Source organism: Salmo salar, chromosome ssa24 (genome assembly GCF_905237065.1).
Source record: "Salmo salar chromosome ssa24, Ssal_v3.1, whole genome shotgun sequence".
NCBI lineage: Eukaryota > Metazoa > Chordata > Actinopteri > Salmoniformes > Salmonidae > Salmo > Salmo salar.
The window spans coordinates 892,501-912,528 of NC_059465.1; the positions used below are offsets into that span (position 1 = coordinate 892,501).

General features: G+C 43.4%; 1 protein-coding gene across 2 annotated transcripts in view; it reads right to left on the minus strand.

Moving 5' to 3' along the window:
* The window catches only part of LOC106584891 (tight junction protein ZO-2), a 114,560-nt gene that overhangs the window by 1,228 nt on the left and 93,304 nt on the right, over nucleotides 1-20,028 (minus strand). Inside the window, exons 7-20 of one of the 2 annotated variants that reach the window (XR_006761885.1) lie at nucleotides 18,386-18,489; nucleotides 17,973-18,126; nucleotides 12,323-12,419; nucleotides 11,886-12,034; nucleotides 11,593-11,656; nucleotides 10,839-10,989; nucleotides 10,480-10,588; nucleotides 7,765-7,984; nucleotides 6,794-6,978; nucleotides 5,825-5,920; nucleotides 5,645-5,724; nucleotides 4,891-5,101; nucleotides 4,307-4,407; nucleotides 349-595 (exon numbers count right to left, since the gene is read on the minus strand). Coding sequence is in view for 1 of the 2 variants with exons in the window: in XM_014170512.2 (XP_014025987.2) it covers nucleotides 349-573; nucleotides 4,307-4,407; nucleotides 4,891-5,101; nucleotides 5,645-5,724; nucleotides 5,825-5,920; nucleotides 6,794-6,978; nucleotides 7,765-7,984; nucleotides 10,480-10,588; nucleotides 10,839-10,989; nucleotides 11,593-11,656; nucleotides 11,886-12,034; nucleotides 12,323-12,419; nucleotides 17,973-18,126; nucleotides 18,386-18,489 (1,946 nt within the window). In the remaining variant the exon portion in view is untranslated. The remainder of the gene's footprint in view (nucleotides 1-348; nucleotides 596-4,306; nucleotides 4,408-4,890; nucleotides 5,102-5,644; nucleotides 5,725-5,824; nucleotides 5,921-6,793; nucleotides 6,979-7,764; nucleotides 7,985-10,479; nucleotides 10,589-10,838; nucleotides 10,990-11,592; nucleotides 11,657-11,885; nucleotides 12,035-12,322; nucleotides 12,420-17,972; nucleotides 18,127-18,385; nucleotides 18,490-20,028) is intronic. The other variant, XM_014170512.2, reaches the window with a different exon arrangement.

Below are 20,028 nucleotides of genomic sequence, written 5' to 3' on the forward strand. Positions count from 1 at the left end.
GAGAAACTGGCCACAGGCTATTATCATAGTGCTGAATGGCCTCTATTTGGAAAAATGTTTTGCTAAAGTGCATCTGACACATTGGGTATTCCTGAAACAACCCAAACAAATGCTAACCAGATGGTATTGATGTTGGTCATGTAGGCCTAGATTGGACTGGGGATATCATAGGTGTAATGATGTGTTTGAACTGTAGAGGGCAGAATAGATTCTTACAGCTCTGCATAGCACCAAGGTTGTGAGGTTAGGACATCACAATACATGGGCTGCTTATGGGCTGCATGTGTGTGTTGTTAACTATGCGTGTGTGTGTCTGTGTGTGTGTGCGTATCGCTGTGTATCTCTAACCTCCTCTGCCAGCACGGGCTCAGAGGAGCGGCTGATAGCGGACACGTGCAGTTGGTCAGCCGGCTCGTTGTCCAGCTCGTTATCCGTGTAAGCCCCACCCTCATCCGCCGTGTCATCGTAGTCGCTGGCCAATCGGCTGTCCATGCTCAGGTAGTCGGCTGACATGGCTGACAGGTATGACATGCGGTCGTCATGGAGATCAAGGTCCATCTCCATCCAGTCCAGCTAAAAGAGACACATGATGGATCTTGGTGTACAGAGAGGAAGCAGAAACAAAAACAAAAACAAAGAAAGAAAAGAAAGAAGAACCGAGCTGTAGAGCACCAGTGGTAGAAGGATTCACACACAGTGAGCATGCTCACAACACAGGACTCAAGAAATAGAGCAAAAAACTTTTCACCATCTTAAAAGTGATAGAAAAGGCCGAGTACAGTATGAAGAAACTAGACTAAGTATAGTAGTACCAAGGGAAATAGTTAAGATGGACTAGTACACAGAAGTTTACGGAAATAGCTTGATAGGAAAGAACAGTGAATATGCTATAGAGTTGAAGTCGGAACTGTGGTGTATATACAGTTGAAGTCGGAAGTTTACATACACCTTAGCCAAATACATTTAAACTCAGTTTTTCACAATTCCTGATATTTAATCCTAGTAAAAATTCCCTGTCTTAGGCCAGTTAGGATCACCACTTTATTTTAAGAATGTGAAATGTCCGAATAATAGGAGGGAGAATTATTTATTTCAGCTTTTATTTCTTTCATCACATTCCCAGTGGGTCAGAAGTTTACATAAACTCAATTAGTATTTGGTAGCATTGCCTTTAAATTGTTTAACTTGAGTCAAACATTTCGGGTAGCCTTCCACAAGCTTCCCACAATAAGTTGGGTGAATTTTGGCCCATTCCTCCTGACAGAGCTGGTGTAACTGAGTCAGGTTTGTAGGCCTCTTTGCTCACACACACCTTTTCAGTTCTGCCCACACATTTTCTATGGGATTGAGGTCAGGGCTTTGTGACGGCCACTCCAATACCTTGACTTTGTTGTCCTTAAGCCATTTTGACACAGCTTTGGAAGTATGCTTGGGGTCAATGTCCATATGGAAGACCCATTTGTGACCAAGCTTTAACTTCCTGACTGATGCCTTGAGATGTTGCTTCAATATATCCACATAATTTTGCTTCCTCACGATGCCACCTATTTTGTGAAGTGCACCAGTCCCTCCTGCAGAAAAGCACCCCCACAACATGATGCTGTCACCCCCGTGCTTCACGGTTGGGATGGTGTTCTTTGGCTTGCAAGCCTCCCACTTTTTCCTCAAAACATAACAATGGTCATTATGACCAAACAGTTCTATTTTTGTTTCATCAGACCAGAGGACATTTCTCCAAAAAGTACGATCTTTGTCCCCATGTGCAGTTGCAAACCGTAGTCTGGCTTTTTTACGGCGGTTTTGGAGCAGTGGCTTCTTCCTTGCTGAGCGGCCTTTCAGATTATGTCGATATAGGACTCGTTTTACTGTGGCTATAGATACCTTTGTACCCGTTTCCTCCAGCCTCTTCAAAAGGTCCTTTGCTGTTGTTCTGGGATTGATTTGCACTTTTCGCACCAAAGTACATTCATCTCTTGGAGACAGAACGCGTCTCCTTCCTGAGCGGTATGATGGCTGCGTGGTCCCATTGTGTTTATACTTGCGTACTATTGTTTGTACAGATGAACGTGGTACCTTCAGGCATTTGGAAATTGCTCCCAAGGATGAACCAGACTTGTGGAGGTCTACAATATTTTTCCGAAGATCTTGGCTGCTTTCTTTAGATTTTCCCATGATGTCAAGCAAAGAGGCACTGAGTTTGAAGGTAGGCCTTGAAATACATCCACAGGTACACCTCCAATTGACTCAAAAGCTGTTTAAAAGGCACAGTCAACTTAGTGTATGTAAACTTCTGACCCACTAGAATTGTGATACAGTGAATAAGAGAAATAATCTGTCTGTAAACAATTGTTGGAAAAATGACTCATGCACAAAGTAGATGTCCGAACCGACTTGCCAAAACTATAGTTTGTCAACAAGACATTTGTGGAGTGGTTGAAAAACAAGTTTTAATGACTTCAACCTAAGTGTATGTAAACTTCCGACTTCAACTGTAGATTTGAAGTAGACAGTAAGACAATTCTACAGAACATGATTGAAACATGTACATAATACAGGGTGGAATAGTACAATAAGGATAGAAGAGGATAGGAGTGTAGCAGACTATACGCACTGGGCACAGACGTCAATTCAATGTCTATTCCACGTTGGTTCAACATCATTTAATTGAAAGGAACTGGAAACACTGTTGTTTCAACCAGTGTGTGCCCAGTGGGTAGCATGTGTAGAGTAGAGTATATTATAGGGGTGTGAACATTTTAAAATTCAATGGTAAAACTTAAGAAAAAATCCCTAACTGAAAACAAAATGTGGTTGTTTTTGTTCACAATATTTTAAATGACAGTGCAGTTGTCACAAAACTGCCACTAACAGATCCCGACCATCATCATAAAGGGAAACATTTGAACAAATAGGCTTACCTAATGCAACAATGATGGAACGTTAATAAGAGGGGATATGCATATTTCAAATGATTTGCCATGGATATATAAAGCCCCCCGCACCTTATTGTCATTATGAGTTGAAAAACACCCGCTGATTCCATTCATTATTTCAGTTGATATGCAGCCATTGTCAAGGCCTTACTTGAATTTGTGAAGTAATTAGCTAAATTAACGACTGCAAGACAATTTCAGCCGTCACTAGTGCTACTGAAACAGGTGCGTCTTTCTCATATCACTGTTTACGTTCACTCCCGTTTCAACAGGGTGTTACACCTGCATTGCTTGCTATTTGTGGTTTTAGGTTGGGTTTCTGTAAAGCACTTTGTGAGATCTGCTCATGTAAAAAGGGCTTCATAAATACATTTGATTTGATATCCCCTTTATAATGGGAGTTGAGACATAGCCTAGAGTTAACAGCATTAACCTTTTAAACCAGTAGATACCCACATTTGGCGCGTTTTCTTTTGCCCTGTGTTTAATTTGTGTGCTTAAACTTGGTAGGCAGGCTGAACATGAAACAAAGTAGGCCCTTAATGAATATTCTATTTGGCTTCATCAAAAATGTTTTGTTGTATATTTCAGTCAGGAACCTGCCTAGGTTTAGAGTGGGTTGTAACCTATTCTAAATGCCACACTATAGCAGTTTGTGAAAAAAAAAACTGAAAATAGACAAGACAAATCCATTATTTCAAAAGTGCAGCTTACTTTTAATCAAGCAGTACATTTTGAATTCATGATAAAGCTATCATGATTTGACAAGGAATGTAGCTTGTCTACAGTAGGCCTAATGGGAGTTTGGGTGTGCAGCACGCTTGTGTGTATAGGGAGTGGTCGAAATTGAGTGAAAGACACAATGGAGGTAAAAGAGAATTTAACCTTTACAGGATCGGTGGGTCCCCTGCGGGACGGTTGAGCTAACGTAGGCTAATGTGATTAGCATGAGGTTGTTAATTTAAGAGAAGAACTGTGATCACTTGGCTAGGTATCTTTTTGGTGCGAGTCACTAATGCACATAACAAATGGAAGGAACACTAGAGTCAACGTGAATTAACGGTTGACTTTGGGACAAAATTTCACCTGCCCACTCGGGAAGCCACAAAGCAGATTCCAGATAACTAAGCCTACTGTATGACTTTGGTAGGAATTCATCTCCCCTTAGCAGTCATACCATGCAATAGGATTTCATGTGGAATTGTATAAAATATTCTTAATGTTTTAACGGAAAGCCGATAAGAAAATAGCAGTTTAAATGTTACAAAAAAAAAATCTATTTGGCACATCCCTAGTATAGTACATTATAGTACAGTACATTATAGTACAGTACAGTATCCAGTGTATGAGCACTGTATGGTGAGTGTGTTTACCTTCCCCTCAGACACCCATACAGCCTGAGTCTGCTGCTCCCTGATAGAGTCCTTCACACTGCCATACCACGCATCGTTGGCCGAGTTCACATCAATAGTAGCTGTAGGGAGGAGCGCGCCGGAGCAAGGAGGAGAGGGAGGGAGGGAGAGAGGAGGAGAGAAGCGAAATAATGGAAGAGAAAAGAAAGAGAAGGGTGAGAGATAATTGCAAGATGGATGAGAAGAGAACGAGTAGAGAGGGGGAGAGAGGGAGGAAGATCCCTCATGCAGGAAGATCTTGTGTTCTATATTTGGCTGTTTAACAATTTGTTTATTGACGTTAGAGACTCGATAGTCATCTACAGAAATGGACTTAACATGAATCACTGGCCAACTACAGGATTGTGTGTGTGTCAGATAGTCATATACACATACAGAGAGACAGAGGGAGAGAGGTCAACTCACTGGCCAACTACAGTATTTACTGGAGTATGGACACTCCTGAGGGTGGTAGCTAAAAGTAAATGGTGTGTGTATGCATGTGTATCTGTTCGCGTATCTCTGTGTAACTGTGTGTGTGAAGCGGATCCATGTGTGTGACTAACCAGTGAATAGGTGAGAGCAGGTCTTCCTCAGTTTGACAGCCTGTTCATATAGTTTCCTAGCGCTGCGGTTGGACCCAGGTATCACCCTCTGCCTCATGGCCTTAACCCCTGGTTTACTGTCTGGGTTGAAAAAGATGACGATGGGGTACCACTGGGTGTAGTTCAGAGTGTCCACCGCCTTGGGAGTCACATCCAGCAGGGCATGCTTGTCCTACAGGGGACATGATGGGGGACAGTGATTGAAATGCATCGTTATACATCGGTTGCTAAAATCGGGATTTGGTTCGGTGGGAAAAATGTCAATTTATGTGGCCAATCCTCTGGATCCCCTTTGAGCCGGCCCTGCTTTGATACGACACGGATCGAAAGACCGTTAAAAATGACAGCCCAAATGGAATCTTTCTGCCACTTGCCTAAACACAGTCACAAAAGTAGGTAGATGAAAGGAGGCTACAGTACCAACATTGCTAGGGATAGATTGCGCTGCCAGTCTTGGTATCTCAATCTGCAAGTTTGCATTTAGTCATCGGAAACAGCTTCTTTCTGTGTCATGATTAAAACCGCATTTAGCTTTCTATTCAACATGTCCTGCAATGTAATCAAGTTCTGTGTGATTGAAATGCGTCAGCATTATTTAAGGGGGAATTTGGTGATGTTGTGCAAAAACATGTTATTCGCGGGTGTTCATCATAAATTAGTGTTCCAGATAGATTGATAGATTGATTGATAGAGAAAGGGAGAGAGAAGCTCTTACCTGCTCGATGATCTGGCGGATGGTGTTAAGTCTCACCACTCCTGAGGATTTCTCCGACCCGGCATCTTTAGGCTCCGTTTCTGACAATGGACAGAGACCGTGTTATTCAACAAATGACTAGTGTGACTCAAGACAGACAGAGACAGAGACAGACAGAGACAGACAACGTGAGAGACTCACTGGCGATGACAAACAGGTCAGGCAGCTCGTTGGCTAGCTTGTCATTGGCTGCATCAGCTATAGGACCAAACAGAACCACAGGACGTCTGAAACCAGCTACAGGACAAGAGAGGAGATGATGCTTTAGACAGTCACTCCTTTGCAGTAGTACAACCTAAAACAACATGACTATCATTACTGGGTTTATCATGCACAACATTAGGGGCCATATATAAATGTGTGTGTGGCGGGGGCTGACAGTGGCTAATAGTTAAATCAATAGAGACATTTTCTGTTTACCATCAAATGTCACGTTTGAGTGACATCAAAACTCTTTGTAGCAGGATAGCGAACGTTGATGTTCTCTAAGGAACATTCTCCTCTCCCCCTCATCCCATTTGCCATCTCTCCCCCTCTCCCTGTGGTGTGCGTTTCCTGTGTTTAGCGTGACGACCCACACACACTCTTCTCCCTCTCCCCTCTCTTTAACTCTCAATTTCTCCCTTTTCTGTGTCACTCCTGTGTGTGTGTGTGTTTTGTTTTCTGTGTTACCTAATGCTGGCCTGCCCCTCTTTCACCCCTCATTCCTTCCTAAAATGCTGTCACCCCCCTCCTCCCTTCGTCAATGATGTATTTCTCCTCAACTCTATTCCCCCCCCCGCCGTTTCCTGTGTTTCCCAATTATGGCCGGCATCTGTATCACGTCAAATCTCCACTCAAATCTGTATTCCTCTGAAACACTCCCCCCCCTCCCTTTCCTCCCTTTTTAAATTATTATTATATATTTTTTATTTAACCTTTATTTAACAAGGCAAGTCAGTTAAGAACAAATTTTTATTTACAATGACGGCCTACCCCGGCCAAACCCGGACGATGCTGGGCCAATTGTGCGGCGCACTATGGGACTCCCAATCACGGCCGGATGTGATACAGCCTACCTCTCCATGTGTGTAATTTCCTGTGTGGTTTCCGTGTGTTGACCAGACCCACCCTCTCTGAGCACGACTCTCTCGTATGCAGGGAAGCGTGTGGCGATGGGCATAGCGCCGACATCCTCTCTGCTCTTCCTCAGCTCCTTCCTCTTGGCTGCCCTTTGACCTCTCAGACGCCAGAAGTCGGCGCGGTCCGTGCCAGCAGCCTTATGGGAGTTCTGTACGCTCGCTATCTGATCAGCCCTGGGAGAGAGAGGGGGAGGAAGGGAGAAAATGAGCAATAAGAGATGGGGATTATGAAGAGAGGTTAGAACGGTGAGAAGGAGGGAAGAGGGGTGATATGTTTTGAAAAAGCGATGGTGAAGTCAGCATAGAGTGAGGGCAATGTGTTGGGGTGATAAGAAGGTAAGTGGGTGTGGGAGAGGGAGAAAGATGAACCAAGACAAGTGTGTTTACGATAAAAGACAGAAAATAAACACTCTTTCAAGTTGTTTCAGTTCAAATAACTTCCCACAGCCAAGGTCTGAGGATCTATTCTAAGCGAAGGGAGAGCACATGGAAGGAGAAAAATGGGGAGGAGAGGACATTAAAACAGAGGAGGAGATGTTGGTGTAGTGGCAGGTTAGATGAATGGTGTGTGTGTGTGTGTGTGTGTGTGTGTGTGTGTGTGTGTGTGTGTGTGTGTGTGTGTGTGTGTGTGTGTGTGTGTGTGTGTGTGTGTGTGTGTGTGTAGGGATCAGGGGGAGACTCTAGTGAAGGGATCATCACCTAGATTGAGCTGCGGCCCGCCAGTTGGGGAACTCTACTCTAGTGTGTGATCTAGGATTATTTCATCCCAATGTGGGAGAGAGATGGCTCTGATTTGACTGATGTGGCTGAACACTCCCGACATCAGGATGATGGCTTAAGGATGATTACCTGCTCTTATTAGGGATGATGCCTTAGGGATGATTACTGGCTCTTATTAGGGATGATGTTTATGGGATGATTACCTGCCATTCTTAGGGATGACGCTTTAGGGATGATTACCTGCTCTTATTGGGGATGATGCCTTTCTCCAGCAGCTGTTTGTCCTTGCCGGTGCGGATGGCCAGCCAGTTGCCCAGCTTGCCATCGTAGAGAGTGTCCACCACTTTGAAGATCTCCCCTCTGGAGAAGGCCAGGCTCTGGGGAGCCTCCCGCTCATACTCAAAATGAGTCCTGATAAAGAACGAGTCCCCACGACCAGACACCAGGATGTCATTGTAGACTGGAGAGAGGGAGGAGAAAAGGAGAGAGGAGAGAGGGAGGGGAGGAGAGAAAGCGAGAGAGAGCTCATACTACAAATCCAAATGTACAATAGCATTCACTGTACATCAGTAGTCACCAACCCCTAGTTCTGAAGAGCTAAATGGCATGCAGAGTTTTGGTCAAGCCGAGCACTAACTTCCTGAAAACCCTGTAGCTCTCAACAACAAGGGTTAATGAACGTCAACAGGAACATTTGGTTGCTACAAGTGGTTCCTTACTACCCATGTTCCATGTCCCCCTTTCCTTCCCATGTGCGCCCATTCAGTCCCATTCTCTATGGATCACACTTGCACTCCACTATTGCCTGACGACAAACTGAATTCTTCTGCTGCTCTAAGTTCACAACATACTTCAGTCTGAGACTGCCATCGTTGAAGTCGTTTGTGAAAATGTAGGGTGTTGTACAAAACAAAGTAATCAGCGATTGGATTATCTCTAACCAATCACAGTATCAAAGCCAATTATGATTTTTCAAAATGCAGCTTTACCCACATATGTTCAACCCATCGGTTTCTGGGACCAATCAGAACGGTTAGAATGAGTTTGCGTTCTAGAAATCGTCAGGGAGGTACTCCGATCCAGATTCATTGCGGAGAAGAAACTAATGTTCGTGGGCGTGGTGTAGTGTTTGGCCGGAGCAAGAAGTTTAGGGAGCCAGGCAAACACCACTACCCCCGAGGCACAATCTCACACCAAGGAGATAGGGATTACGAGGAGGAGAGAGAGAGAAAGAGGGGAGAGGAGAGAGAGCGCGACGAGGAGAGAAAGAGCGAAGAGGAGAGAGAGAGAGACATGGAGAGAAAGAGAGACAGAGAGAAAGAGAGAGAGAGATGAGAATGGGAGAGGGAAGAGGAGAGGGAGAGTGAGGAAGAGAGAGAGAAAGGGAGGAAGAGATGACAAAGGGGTGAGATAAAAAGAAATTGGAGGGATGAGAAAGGAAGAGAGAGATGGTGACAGTAGAGGTCAGTCATGCATGTCCTCTCCTAGGCTGGCTGGCTGTCTGCTGTCAGTGTGTGTGTGTGTGTGTGTGTGTGTGGTGTGCGCACGTGTGTGTGTATATGCCTGTGTGTGTGTGTGTGTGTGTGTGTGTGTGTGTGTGTGTGTGTGTGTGTGTGTGTGTGTGTGTGTGCGTACGCAGAGTTGTAGTACAAGATTTGGTGGGGTTCCAAGTTCAATAGCTTTCCCACAGCACTCCCCGACAACCCAGCTGCTAGCTTTACACAGCCTGGCTGGCTAATAGACCGCACCTCCCACAATTCACTGCTCCCTACTTGCCTGCCTGCCTGTCTTTCTGTCTGTTAGTCTGTCTGCAGATGAGGCCCCTGGTACCTCTCACACACACACACAGGATGCATCCCAAAAGTAGTGCACTACAAAATGAAATAGGGTGCCATCATAGTTAAGACACAACTAAGCACCCACACAAACATAAGGTTTATAGGCTAGTAGTATACACATAGTTCACACTAACACAGTTTTTAAAGATTCATTCATTTAAAGATGAACTTACATAGTACATACATAAACCCTAACACAGTTATACAGAGACTCGGTTTGTACTGTACATGTTACATTTCAGGGGCAATGGGTTTATAAGGCTATGTTCTCATTACGTAACCTGTGTGTCCCTCTCTGTGTGTGTGTGCGTGCATGACTGGCTGTAACTGGTTTCAGTGCCGATGGGCAACAAGCTGGCGTCTCTGTATCACACTGACACAAAGTTATTGTGTGTGTGTACTTGTCTGCATTTGTGTGATTGTGCATGCATGCGTGCGTGTAGCCCTGGGGTCTGACCCTCAGTGTTTGTGTAATGAGTAGAGAGGAGCATGGAGAGGACAGTGTGCACTACTCTGCGCATGGGGTTATTCCACTGTTCACTCTAATACTTTCATATCCTGCTGCATATATTCAACTAGACTGACTAAGAAAAAGGACTGACCCACTCTCCCTTTTCTTTTTCCATCAAGCTGTTCCACGTTGTTCATTTGTAACTCAGCCAAAGTTTAGTAGCTCGGTTAGGGAGCATGGCGATTGTAATGCCAGGGTAGTGGGTTCAATTCCCAGGACCATCCATATGTAAAATGTGTGCACGCATGACTAAGTCACCTTGGATAAAAGTGTCTGCTAAATGGGATATATTATTATTATTATTATTATATTATTGTCTTGTCAGGAAACATTTCATAATTTGGTGAACGCTACCATATCCCCCTGAAATGAAATCAGATTATGTGGATAACCATGGAATAATGAGGGGCAGTGTAAGATTAGCGCTTTGGAACTCTCTGGAAAACGATAGAAGTCAAGAACCATAGAAGTGTATATGGAACCTATGTCTAGAGCCCTCTGAAGTACTATAGAACCAGGAAACTCTGGGAACCCTGTGAAACACGAAGACTAGAGAACTCTCTAGAACTCTGTGAGACATTCTCTAGAACCTTGTAGAAGCCTCACCATCAGGTTTACTCTGGGCCAGTATGGTGACATCCTCTCCTTTAGGAATCTCCAACAGGAACAGAACAGCCTCTTCTCTCACGATGCCTCGGAAGTCAACGCTATTGACCTGCACACACACGTGCACGCACACACACACACGCATGCACGCACACACACACAAAGGGGGAAATGAAGGGTTGTTTTATTGACTACAATTCAAAATATGAGTCTCCAGTTATCAACACATCAACACAACAGATATTCACTTTCAGAAAGTTGGTGTTGACTTTACAGATGTACAGTATTTGCCTTTGGTGTACAGGTTTTGTATTGAATTCAGATGTTCCAATGCCGTTCACGGTGCCAAAGATGGTTACCTTCATGATTTGGTCTCCTGTGCGTAGCCCCTCCTCCTCGGCAGGACTGCCCTCCTGGATGCCAGCGATGAAGATGCCCACATCGTTACCGCCCGCCAGCCTCAGACCCACACTGTCCCCCTTCTGGAAACTCACCATCACCGTGTTAGCACTGAATGGATGGCAACATTACAAGTGGTTACATTAGGATCAACTCAATTGGTGAGATGCTTTGGAAACAAAAGGTCGTGGAACTTTCTTTACCCCAATTGAAACACTGGCTTAGGAACTATCCTTTTGTAAAAACAAAAAAACATGCAAAAAACCTAAGTCATTATCAATTTAAGTTCTGTCCCTTTAAACTCAGACTACATGTAGCTAGTTGTAGGTAACAGAAGTCCTGATCAAGGTCAGACTACGAGGCAGTTAGTCTGCAGCTAGTTGCGTATTCTAGGTTTCACCTGCAGTAGAGAGAGGAGGGTTGAGACACTCCTTCCTTCCCTCAGACTACAGACAAATAGTGCCTGTCAGCACACTCAGCCCAGCGCTAGGAGAACGTAAAAATAACCCTCCCTCCCTACGGACACACACACACATAAACACACACGCACACACAGCAGAGAGATGGAGCCCTGGATGCATCATGAATATGAATGAGGAAAGGAGATGAAAAGAAAGGAGAGGAGAGTCCACCTCTGACTCTCCCTCTTTCCATGTGCTAGCCTGGTCAGTGTTTCTTATAGGGCACTATAACTCTGGACAGCGATCTACTCACCCATAGAGCTCTTCATCCTCTGGGCTGGGGCGTAGCAGAATCTTAGGAGTAATCTTTGCTGATGCTGGTAAACAACAAACACACATACATGAACACATCTAAACAAATACTGATGGGTGAGTTCTCATCAATGACCATCCGAACTGGTTGATTACATACTCAATCAATGACAGGCTAGATAATGCCAGGCTGAAAAGCTGTAGACTAACACCTAGTTACGAATGTTATAAGATTTAATTTAAAAAGGGCTTAGGTAGGATTTGAGGACACTTTTCTAGATGCCTTGTGGGTACCTGGTTGCTCGTCGAGGCGTGGCAGCCCCTCTGAGGACAGTACGGCAGGGCCCGGATCGTTTGGGTCCTGTAGGGGGGGCACCCTAAAGGGCGAGGCCATGGCAGACATCTTGGCTACCCTGGGAGAGTCTTCCAGGCTAGTTAGAGGTCTGGGTGGGAGGGACACAAACTGGATAGGTTGGACACTGTAACAAGAACTGTAACAGTACCTCACTGACCTATTCTGAAGCTCTCCTCTCACAGACATCCACCCACCCACCCTCCCTCCCAGGACAGGTTGGACACTGGAACAATGTATTGGTTATATAACACAGTACAGTAACAACAACTTTAATAATATATCTGACTGACCTATACTGTATCTGTCTTCTCCTCCTCTCACATCTCTAATCCATCCATATATTCATCAACAGACAGGTTCTCTCCCCCCCACCCACCTGGGGTTCTCTCTCTCATTAGAGGAGTGGGAAGATAGGTCCGACTGGCGAGATCTACGCTCCTCCTGTGGGGAGTAGGACTCCATCTCTGAGATATCTGAGAGAGAGACAGAGAGGGAGACATAGGAGATTATAGAGACATGGAAATCGTATGGACTGTGTTCCCTTCACCAGGAGAACTTGTACACCAGTGGAAACCTGATTGGTTGCCCCAAGAAGAATCACCAGTCCCCTAGCTGTGTAGGAGTCAGATATAGGTAGAGTTAATGAAGCATTCTCTGCCTCTCTACAACACGCTCTGAGTGACTTCACAGTATATACAAAGTTCTGTACTATACTGTACGGTCCATCTAAACCACAGTAAATACTGTAGAGTATATTAATGTCATTTTAAACCAGAGTATACAGTATACTGTCATTCTAAACCAGAGTGACTGTTGGAAATTCTGAAGATTTGCCAAAGTCCTCACAAAGGCATACTGACATTCAGTACATATAGTATTTAGTATGCAAATATGATATCTGTGACTCATAACAACTGAAGAGGTTAAGTTTCCAGATCCGTGTTGCTATGTATTCTATGACTAGATAGATATGTAGTAGATTATCTGTATGGTTTCATAACAGTGAAATGAAAAGATAGTGAGCACCAGATGCCACACTAGGCCTTCGTACACTACTGACATTTACAGACTGCACTGTACAGTACAGAGATCTAACAGGCCTCAGTCACTTCGTTCTGTCACTCTGTTCCTGTTCATTCCCTCTGATGTCTCTGCCAATGAGAAGCCTTTCATTGGTCTGTCATGGTTTTGATCTTCTAAAACTGTCTCGGTTCTAGATGTGGGACTCAGAGCAGTGTTCTAAAGAGTAGGAGGGGAGAAGGGGGAGGGAGAGTACAGAGAAGCCTGTGGAAAAGAGGAGCTTTTAACAGGCTTTGAGAGGACCCAGGTGTTAGAGCGAAAGAAAGCGACAGAGAGACTGTGAAACTGCCCTGTTTAAAATATGCCATAGGTCGATAGATAGACACATCATATCTAGTGCCCTGTAACCTAACCATGAAAAACCCCAGGCCCATAGCCCAGAAAACTATTGCCCAGAGTGTTTTCAGGTGAATAAAACTCTGGGCCCTAAACTATTCCCCCATAGCTCTATGGCTTTAGCACTGGCTCGGGCGTAGCAGTATATTCAGTCTCACTCCATTACCAAATACATTTTTTCACATTTAATTGTCCAATTAAAAAGTGATTTAAGTGAATTTGTTAGTGGGGCCGACCATGGTGATGTTTCCTTGGGACAGTCCATTAAATCTCTATTAATTAAATTACAGTTAGTCATTGAGACAGACTGTTACTGTAACACATCATGGTGTAGTGAAGGGCAGTGGAGGGGAAAAAGTGATGACTCCATGGTCCTCATCAGGGAGACAGAGAGGGGAGGGGGATGGGAGGAGGGAGATGGGAGAGAGGGAGATTGATGGAAATATGGAGGGAAAAAGACCATAAGAGCGAGGGAGTGAAGGAGCAATAGCAAAGGAGAAAGAAAGAGAGAGATAGAGGGAGGGAGTGGCGAGGGAAGTCGTTACTGTGAGTGGTGGTGCTGCATCTGAAAGAGCATGATCCTGTTGCATCAACACTCCTCAGCTCCTGTAAAGAACTTCAGACAGAGAGACAGACAGACACAGAGACAGATAGGCAGACATACAGACACCGAGGTAGATAGACAGACTGACAGACGGCTGAATAGACAGATGGCTGGACAGACAGACATGCCTCTCATAACAGCAGATGGTATATTTCCAGCAGGAGAGCCACACATACAGTAACAGGCGAGCTTATTGACGGGTGGATTGAAACATCGAAACATGAAAGCCATAAACAGGTAAAAATGAAAGATGAACAAAGCTAGTTGATTGGTTGGTTGGTTTAGCCGGTGTGTATGTGTGTGAGCAGTGATGTAGTAGTGCCTGGAGAAGTGGGTATACTCAAATGTTGCCCAAAACTTCCCAAATGCCTTGTGTGAAAAATTGAAAAACAGTGACACACTCAATGTCCTAAAATGATAAATCCCATATTGGTCTTTCACAGTCAGGCCAACCCAAGCAGTACTGTGCAAATGTTTAATAGTAGGCCTATTATTGAAATAGATAGACTATCAACTGAGTTAGAAATTCACACGTACAGTATCAGACCCCCCCTCAAACAAATAAAAAAAATTGGATGTTCTAATTCCACAACAATTTTTAAGCCACAACAGGAGACCACTTGTGAGGTCTGGGAAAAATGTTAAAAATGCCGATTTTTTTTGTTTGTAGTTCCCCTTTAATTCAAATGTGCAGGCATCTAGCACTGAGTCCCGTGTGGCTCAGTTGGTAGAGCATGGTGTTTGCAACGCCAGGGTTGTGGGTTCGATTCCCACAGGGGACCAGTACGGAGAAGAAAAAATATATAATAATTATAATAATGTATGAAATGTATGCATTCACTACTGTAAGTCGCTCTGGATAAGAGCTTCTGCTAAAATTACTAAAATGTTGTTTGGTTAGTGGAGTTTCTGTAGCACACATGAGATGGAGTTTGCAAAACAAATGGCCACTGGATTGATGCAAATAATCATAAAATCCTTCTGCCAGGAAGGCATAGGCTACTTTGTAGCTAGTTAACATTTAATTGAGAAGGTGTTAGGGAAAGCCTTTCCATCTACCAGAAGGAGGTTAGGAATATCATTAATGTCGCTACATTTTCCCTGTTCTTAATTGTTTGAAACCTGGATGTTTTACTTCATATTATGAGGCATGTCTTACCTTGCTTCAAAGTAGCCTATAGCCAAAATCCCACCAAAGAAACATGGAGGCAATTACTTGATAAAGACTTCCTCATATGTGCCCTCCTGTTCAACTTTCCTTCATTGTCTACTAGCCAAAGGCATCATCCTAGTCATATTAGCAACCTATGATAGTTGTTGCATCTTTAGATCTCCCCTCTTTCTATATTTCGAATGGATAATTCCATCTCTGTCCATGAAACCGCTTGCATGTATGGTGCGCATTTTAGAACAGTATTTTCCCGCAAATTTAATTTTGAAACATTTGCATGTAGGCCTGCCACCGTGTGCACATTGCTGCGCTTAAAACATGATAAATAAAAGTTTATCAACATTTTAAGCTAAACATTCTGATTTGTTCCATCAGCCATATTAATTGATACAGCGTATACCTCCGCTACAATACTTTGATACGCAGCATGGGGATTAAGAAGTGAGTATACGCAATGCCCACAAAAAAAGTGGTTATATGGTGTACACTGTACCTGCGTATACCCTCAGTGGTGTAGTGGAGGGTATGCTTGTTAGATTGAGGGTCTGTTTGTTAATATGTACTGAACAGAGTGGTCTGTTTTTGTACTGTGTGCGCCGCCCCCCTCCCCTCTCTGCTTTCCCTGCTCTCTCTCCCCCCTCTTTAATCAGAGTACTGGCAGAGGCACTGGCAGGGGCACAGGCTGGGCGGCTAGGACTTTGGCAGGGGAGGAGAGAGATATAAACAAACCAAGCTAAAGAGAAATAACAGGCCGATAACATCCACCGTTGGAAGGTTTAAACTCCGGAGGGAAAGCACACAGGGTACTTTAGAGTAAGGGTTGAGATTACGGTCTCAGAGGCACAGGTCCTCCAGGACCCCCCCCTACAATCTCAACTAGATTATATGGAGGGGTGGGGTGAGAAAGTAGTGGCGTCGGGATGTTTGGTTTATGTGGAGGGGTATCTAGATAATAGTGGAATAAGGAATTTACTGAAAGACCACATCCAAAACGAATGGTTTATGAGGAGACAGGCAGTAAGGATGCAGGCAGTAATGTTGCAGGCAGTAAGTGGGTCAGCCAGTGATCCTGCTCTTCTCTGTTCTCTATTCAAATCCTCAACTGCCCTCCTATTCCCTGCCTTCAGCCACCCACTACTTCCTGGTAATCCGCCTATGAGAGCTGGTTTGCTGTGACAGGCGACAGGCACGGAAATCAGGTTTGTTTTCATAGGCTGGCCTAAGATCAGTTTGTCACACATGCTGTCACAATGACAGGAAGAGACCATGTCTGTAATGTTAATGATAGCCCTGAAAATGAAAATATTACTTTGTATGAAATGGTAATGTTGTATGTGTTATTTTAACTATGTGTTAAAATACTGACAATTATTCACTAAAATCCTAGTATTCAACTCCTGTTAATACTGAAAGAAGAATATTAATATGTTGTTACAATGGTTATAATGATGCAGTAATCGTACCCACTTATACGGTTCTAAAGACGGTTTTTCACGCAATTCCAAATCTTATTTGGAATTGAAATATAGCTACGTTTTTACCCCTTCTCTAAGTTGTTGTATGTTTTTACTAATGACAGAATATGCTCAAATATGTATCAAAGCTATAGATTGTTTTAATCTATCACTTAAAGTGGTACAAAGCTTGTACTACATGTACTTTTAAGTACAACTAAAACTACAGTAAAATATTTGTACCAAATGTACAGTAAAAAATGTAATATTTGTTCCATTGGCATTATTCAACCTACTGTCCTTAATAAATCACACAGTACAAAATAGATAGTGATTAAAATATTTTATTGGTTTTAGGAAAATATTAAAAAGTTAAAGTTTAATAGCAAAAAAGGAAGTGCAAAGTGTAAAAGCTTTACAACTTGTAGTAGTGTAGCGGTTGGCAGAGTTCATTTTTACAGTTTAAAGGCAACCAATGCAAACATTACTGTTGTGACTCTCTTGGGTGGTCCTTCATCTAAAAGAATGACATTTTATCTGGAAGAGAGAAGACAAAAAAGGATTTCTCTTTTGTAGGTTACGATTGAGGAAATCTATTTTTGTTGTCAATACTTTATATTCATGGTCAGTTTAACTTCCTAGTATGAGAGTAAACGTCCAAAATGTTTACCGTTAAATAGCATACTTAGGCTAGTAATGAACCACTTTAGGTCACTATGTCCTGTCTGTACATTAAGTACATTAAGTCAACTAAGAATGGACTCTATAACCTCTGTGTGTGTGCGATATGGCAGCTGCAAGCAGAAACGTGAGACTTTCCAATTTCGTGTCCCATTTTTATTTTTAACCCGTTGAATGCCAGATATTTTTACTGCAACAGGGCCGTGGCCTGAGTTGGTGGCTGTCTACTCTGGAGGAATGTTGAAATAATGCCATTGGATACTTTTGAATATCGTTTTCTATTGATAACAAACCTGAGCAAACTTTGATATCTTCACTTAAATCCTAAATTGATCAGTATCAGATGTAATAGGTTTCTATTTGACCTTTTAAACCTGCAAATGTAATGTACACTACTACATCAACTGAAGTGATTTGACCTATTCATACTTGTGAAAGACCCAGTTTTGAGCCAAAGAATGGTGCTGGTTTTCATGATCACTGTATAGTGTTGCCAATTAGACTTGGCAACACTATACAGTACAGTGATCAATGATCTGTAAGTGCAGGGGAGCAGAGAAAACTAACACGTACTGTAGCCCTCTGGGACTTCTACAGGCAATCTAAACCACTCAAACCCCACTACACTCTGTGAATACTGCTTTGCTATTGGTCAGGACAGGTGTCCGTAATCCCTCCCCCTCCCCAGTTAGCCACTCACCATCAGGTTCGGAGTCGGAGTCTACGAGGGGTGGGATACGGATGAGGATCTGGCGGCGGTCTCTCTGGACGACCAGTTGGAGTTTTCCTCTAGACTTCTCTATGAGCTTCCCTGCATCGTTCAGCGACAGGTTCTCTGTTACTGTCCCATTGATCTGGAGCGAGGGAGGAGAGGAGCGAGATGGGAGAGGAGAGGAGAGAGAGAGAGAGAAGGAGAAATGAGATTAGTGTAAATGAGTGTTAGATGAGTGGTGATTTGACAGTTTGGTGGGAGAGAGGATTTAAAATGTTCCTCTTTGGCAGCATTCTTCTTTGTAGCCATGCCAACAATGACCGATTTAACTTACATTGAGAGTGTATGTGTGTGTAAAGGAGAGAACAAGAGATTAATTGTGTGTGTGTGTGGTATATTACCTTGAGGATGATGTCTCCCTCCTGTAGGTTTCCGTCCTTGGCAGCCAGTCCTGTACTGGTCATCTCCTTGATGAATATCTGACTGCCCAGACGCAGACCATACTCTAGACACACATAAACACACACACACTTAGCTGCGGCAACCAGAGAACGAATATACACAGCCCGACCTTAAAACCATGTTCACCTCTGACCTTGCAACCTTATAGCACAAATAAAAACTGACCCTTCCAAATCAAAGCAGTAAATATTTTCTGTGTCCCAAATGAGCCCTGGTCAAATGTATTACACTATACAGTATACACAGTAGGCAATAGGGTGCCATTTGGGACTCAGTCATTCATAAGCTCCCTCCTTCCTGTGCACAACATCCCTTCTTAAGGGCTACCACTTATTGTAAAGGACCAGACATGATTTGTAATTGTATTTATTATGGATACCCATTAGTTCCTGCCAAGGCAGCAGGCTACTCTTCCTGGGGTCCAGCAAAATTAAGGCAGTTAAACAATTTTAAAAACATTATAATACATTCACAACAGATTTCACAAAACACTAAGTGTGTGCCCTCAGGCCCCTACTCCACTACCACATATCTACAACACAAAATCCATTTGTACGTGTGTGTAAATGTGTATGTTATTGTGTGTGTGTATGCATGTCTGCGTCTATGTTTGTGTTGTTTCACAGTCCCTGCTGTTCCATAAGATGTATTTTTATCTGTTTTAAAAAAAATCTAATTTAACTGCTTGCATCAGTTACTTGATGCCGAATAGAGTTCCATGTAGTCATGGCTCTATGTAGTACTGTGTTCCTTCTATAGTCTGTTCTGGACTTGGGGACTGTGAAGAGACCTCTTGTGGCATGTCTTGTGGGGTATGCATGGGTGTCCGAGCTGTGTGCCCATAGTTTAGACAGACAGCTTGGTGCATTCAACATGTCAATACCTCTCATAAATACAAGTAGTGATGAAGTCAATCTCTCCTCCACTTTGAGCCAGGAGAGATTGACATGCATATTATTAATGTTAGCTATCTGTGTACATCCAAGGGCCAGCCGTGCTGCCCTGTTCTGAGCCATTTGCAGGCAGTCCCTCTTTGTGGCACCTGACCACACGACTGAACAGTAGTCCAGGTGCGACAAAACTAGGGCCTGTAGGACCTGCCTTGTTGATAGTGCTGTTAAGGTAGAGCAGTGCTTTATTATGGACAGTCTTTTCCCCATTTTAGCTACTGTTGTATCAATATGTTTTGACCATGACAGTTTATAATCCAGGGTTACTCCAAGCAATTTAGTCACCTCAACTTGTTCAATTTCTACAATATTTAATTAAGGTTTAGGGTTTAGTGAATGATTTGTCCCTAATACAATGCATTTAGTTTCTGAAATACTTAGGACTAACTTATTTCTTGCCACCCATTCTGAAACTAACTGTAACTCTTTGTTAAGTGTTGCAGTCATTTCAGTCGCTCTAGTAGCTGACGTGTATAGTGTTGAGTCATCCGCATACATAGACACACCGGCTTTACTAAAAGCCAGTGGCATGTCATTAGTAAAGACTGAAAAAGTAAGGGGCCTAGACAGCTGCCCTTGTGAATTCCTGATTCTACCTGGATTATGTTGGAAAGGCTTCCAATAAAGAACAC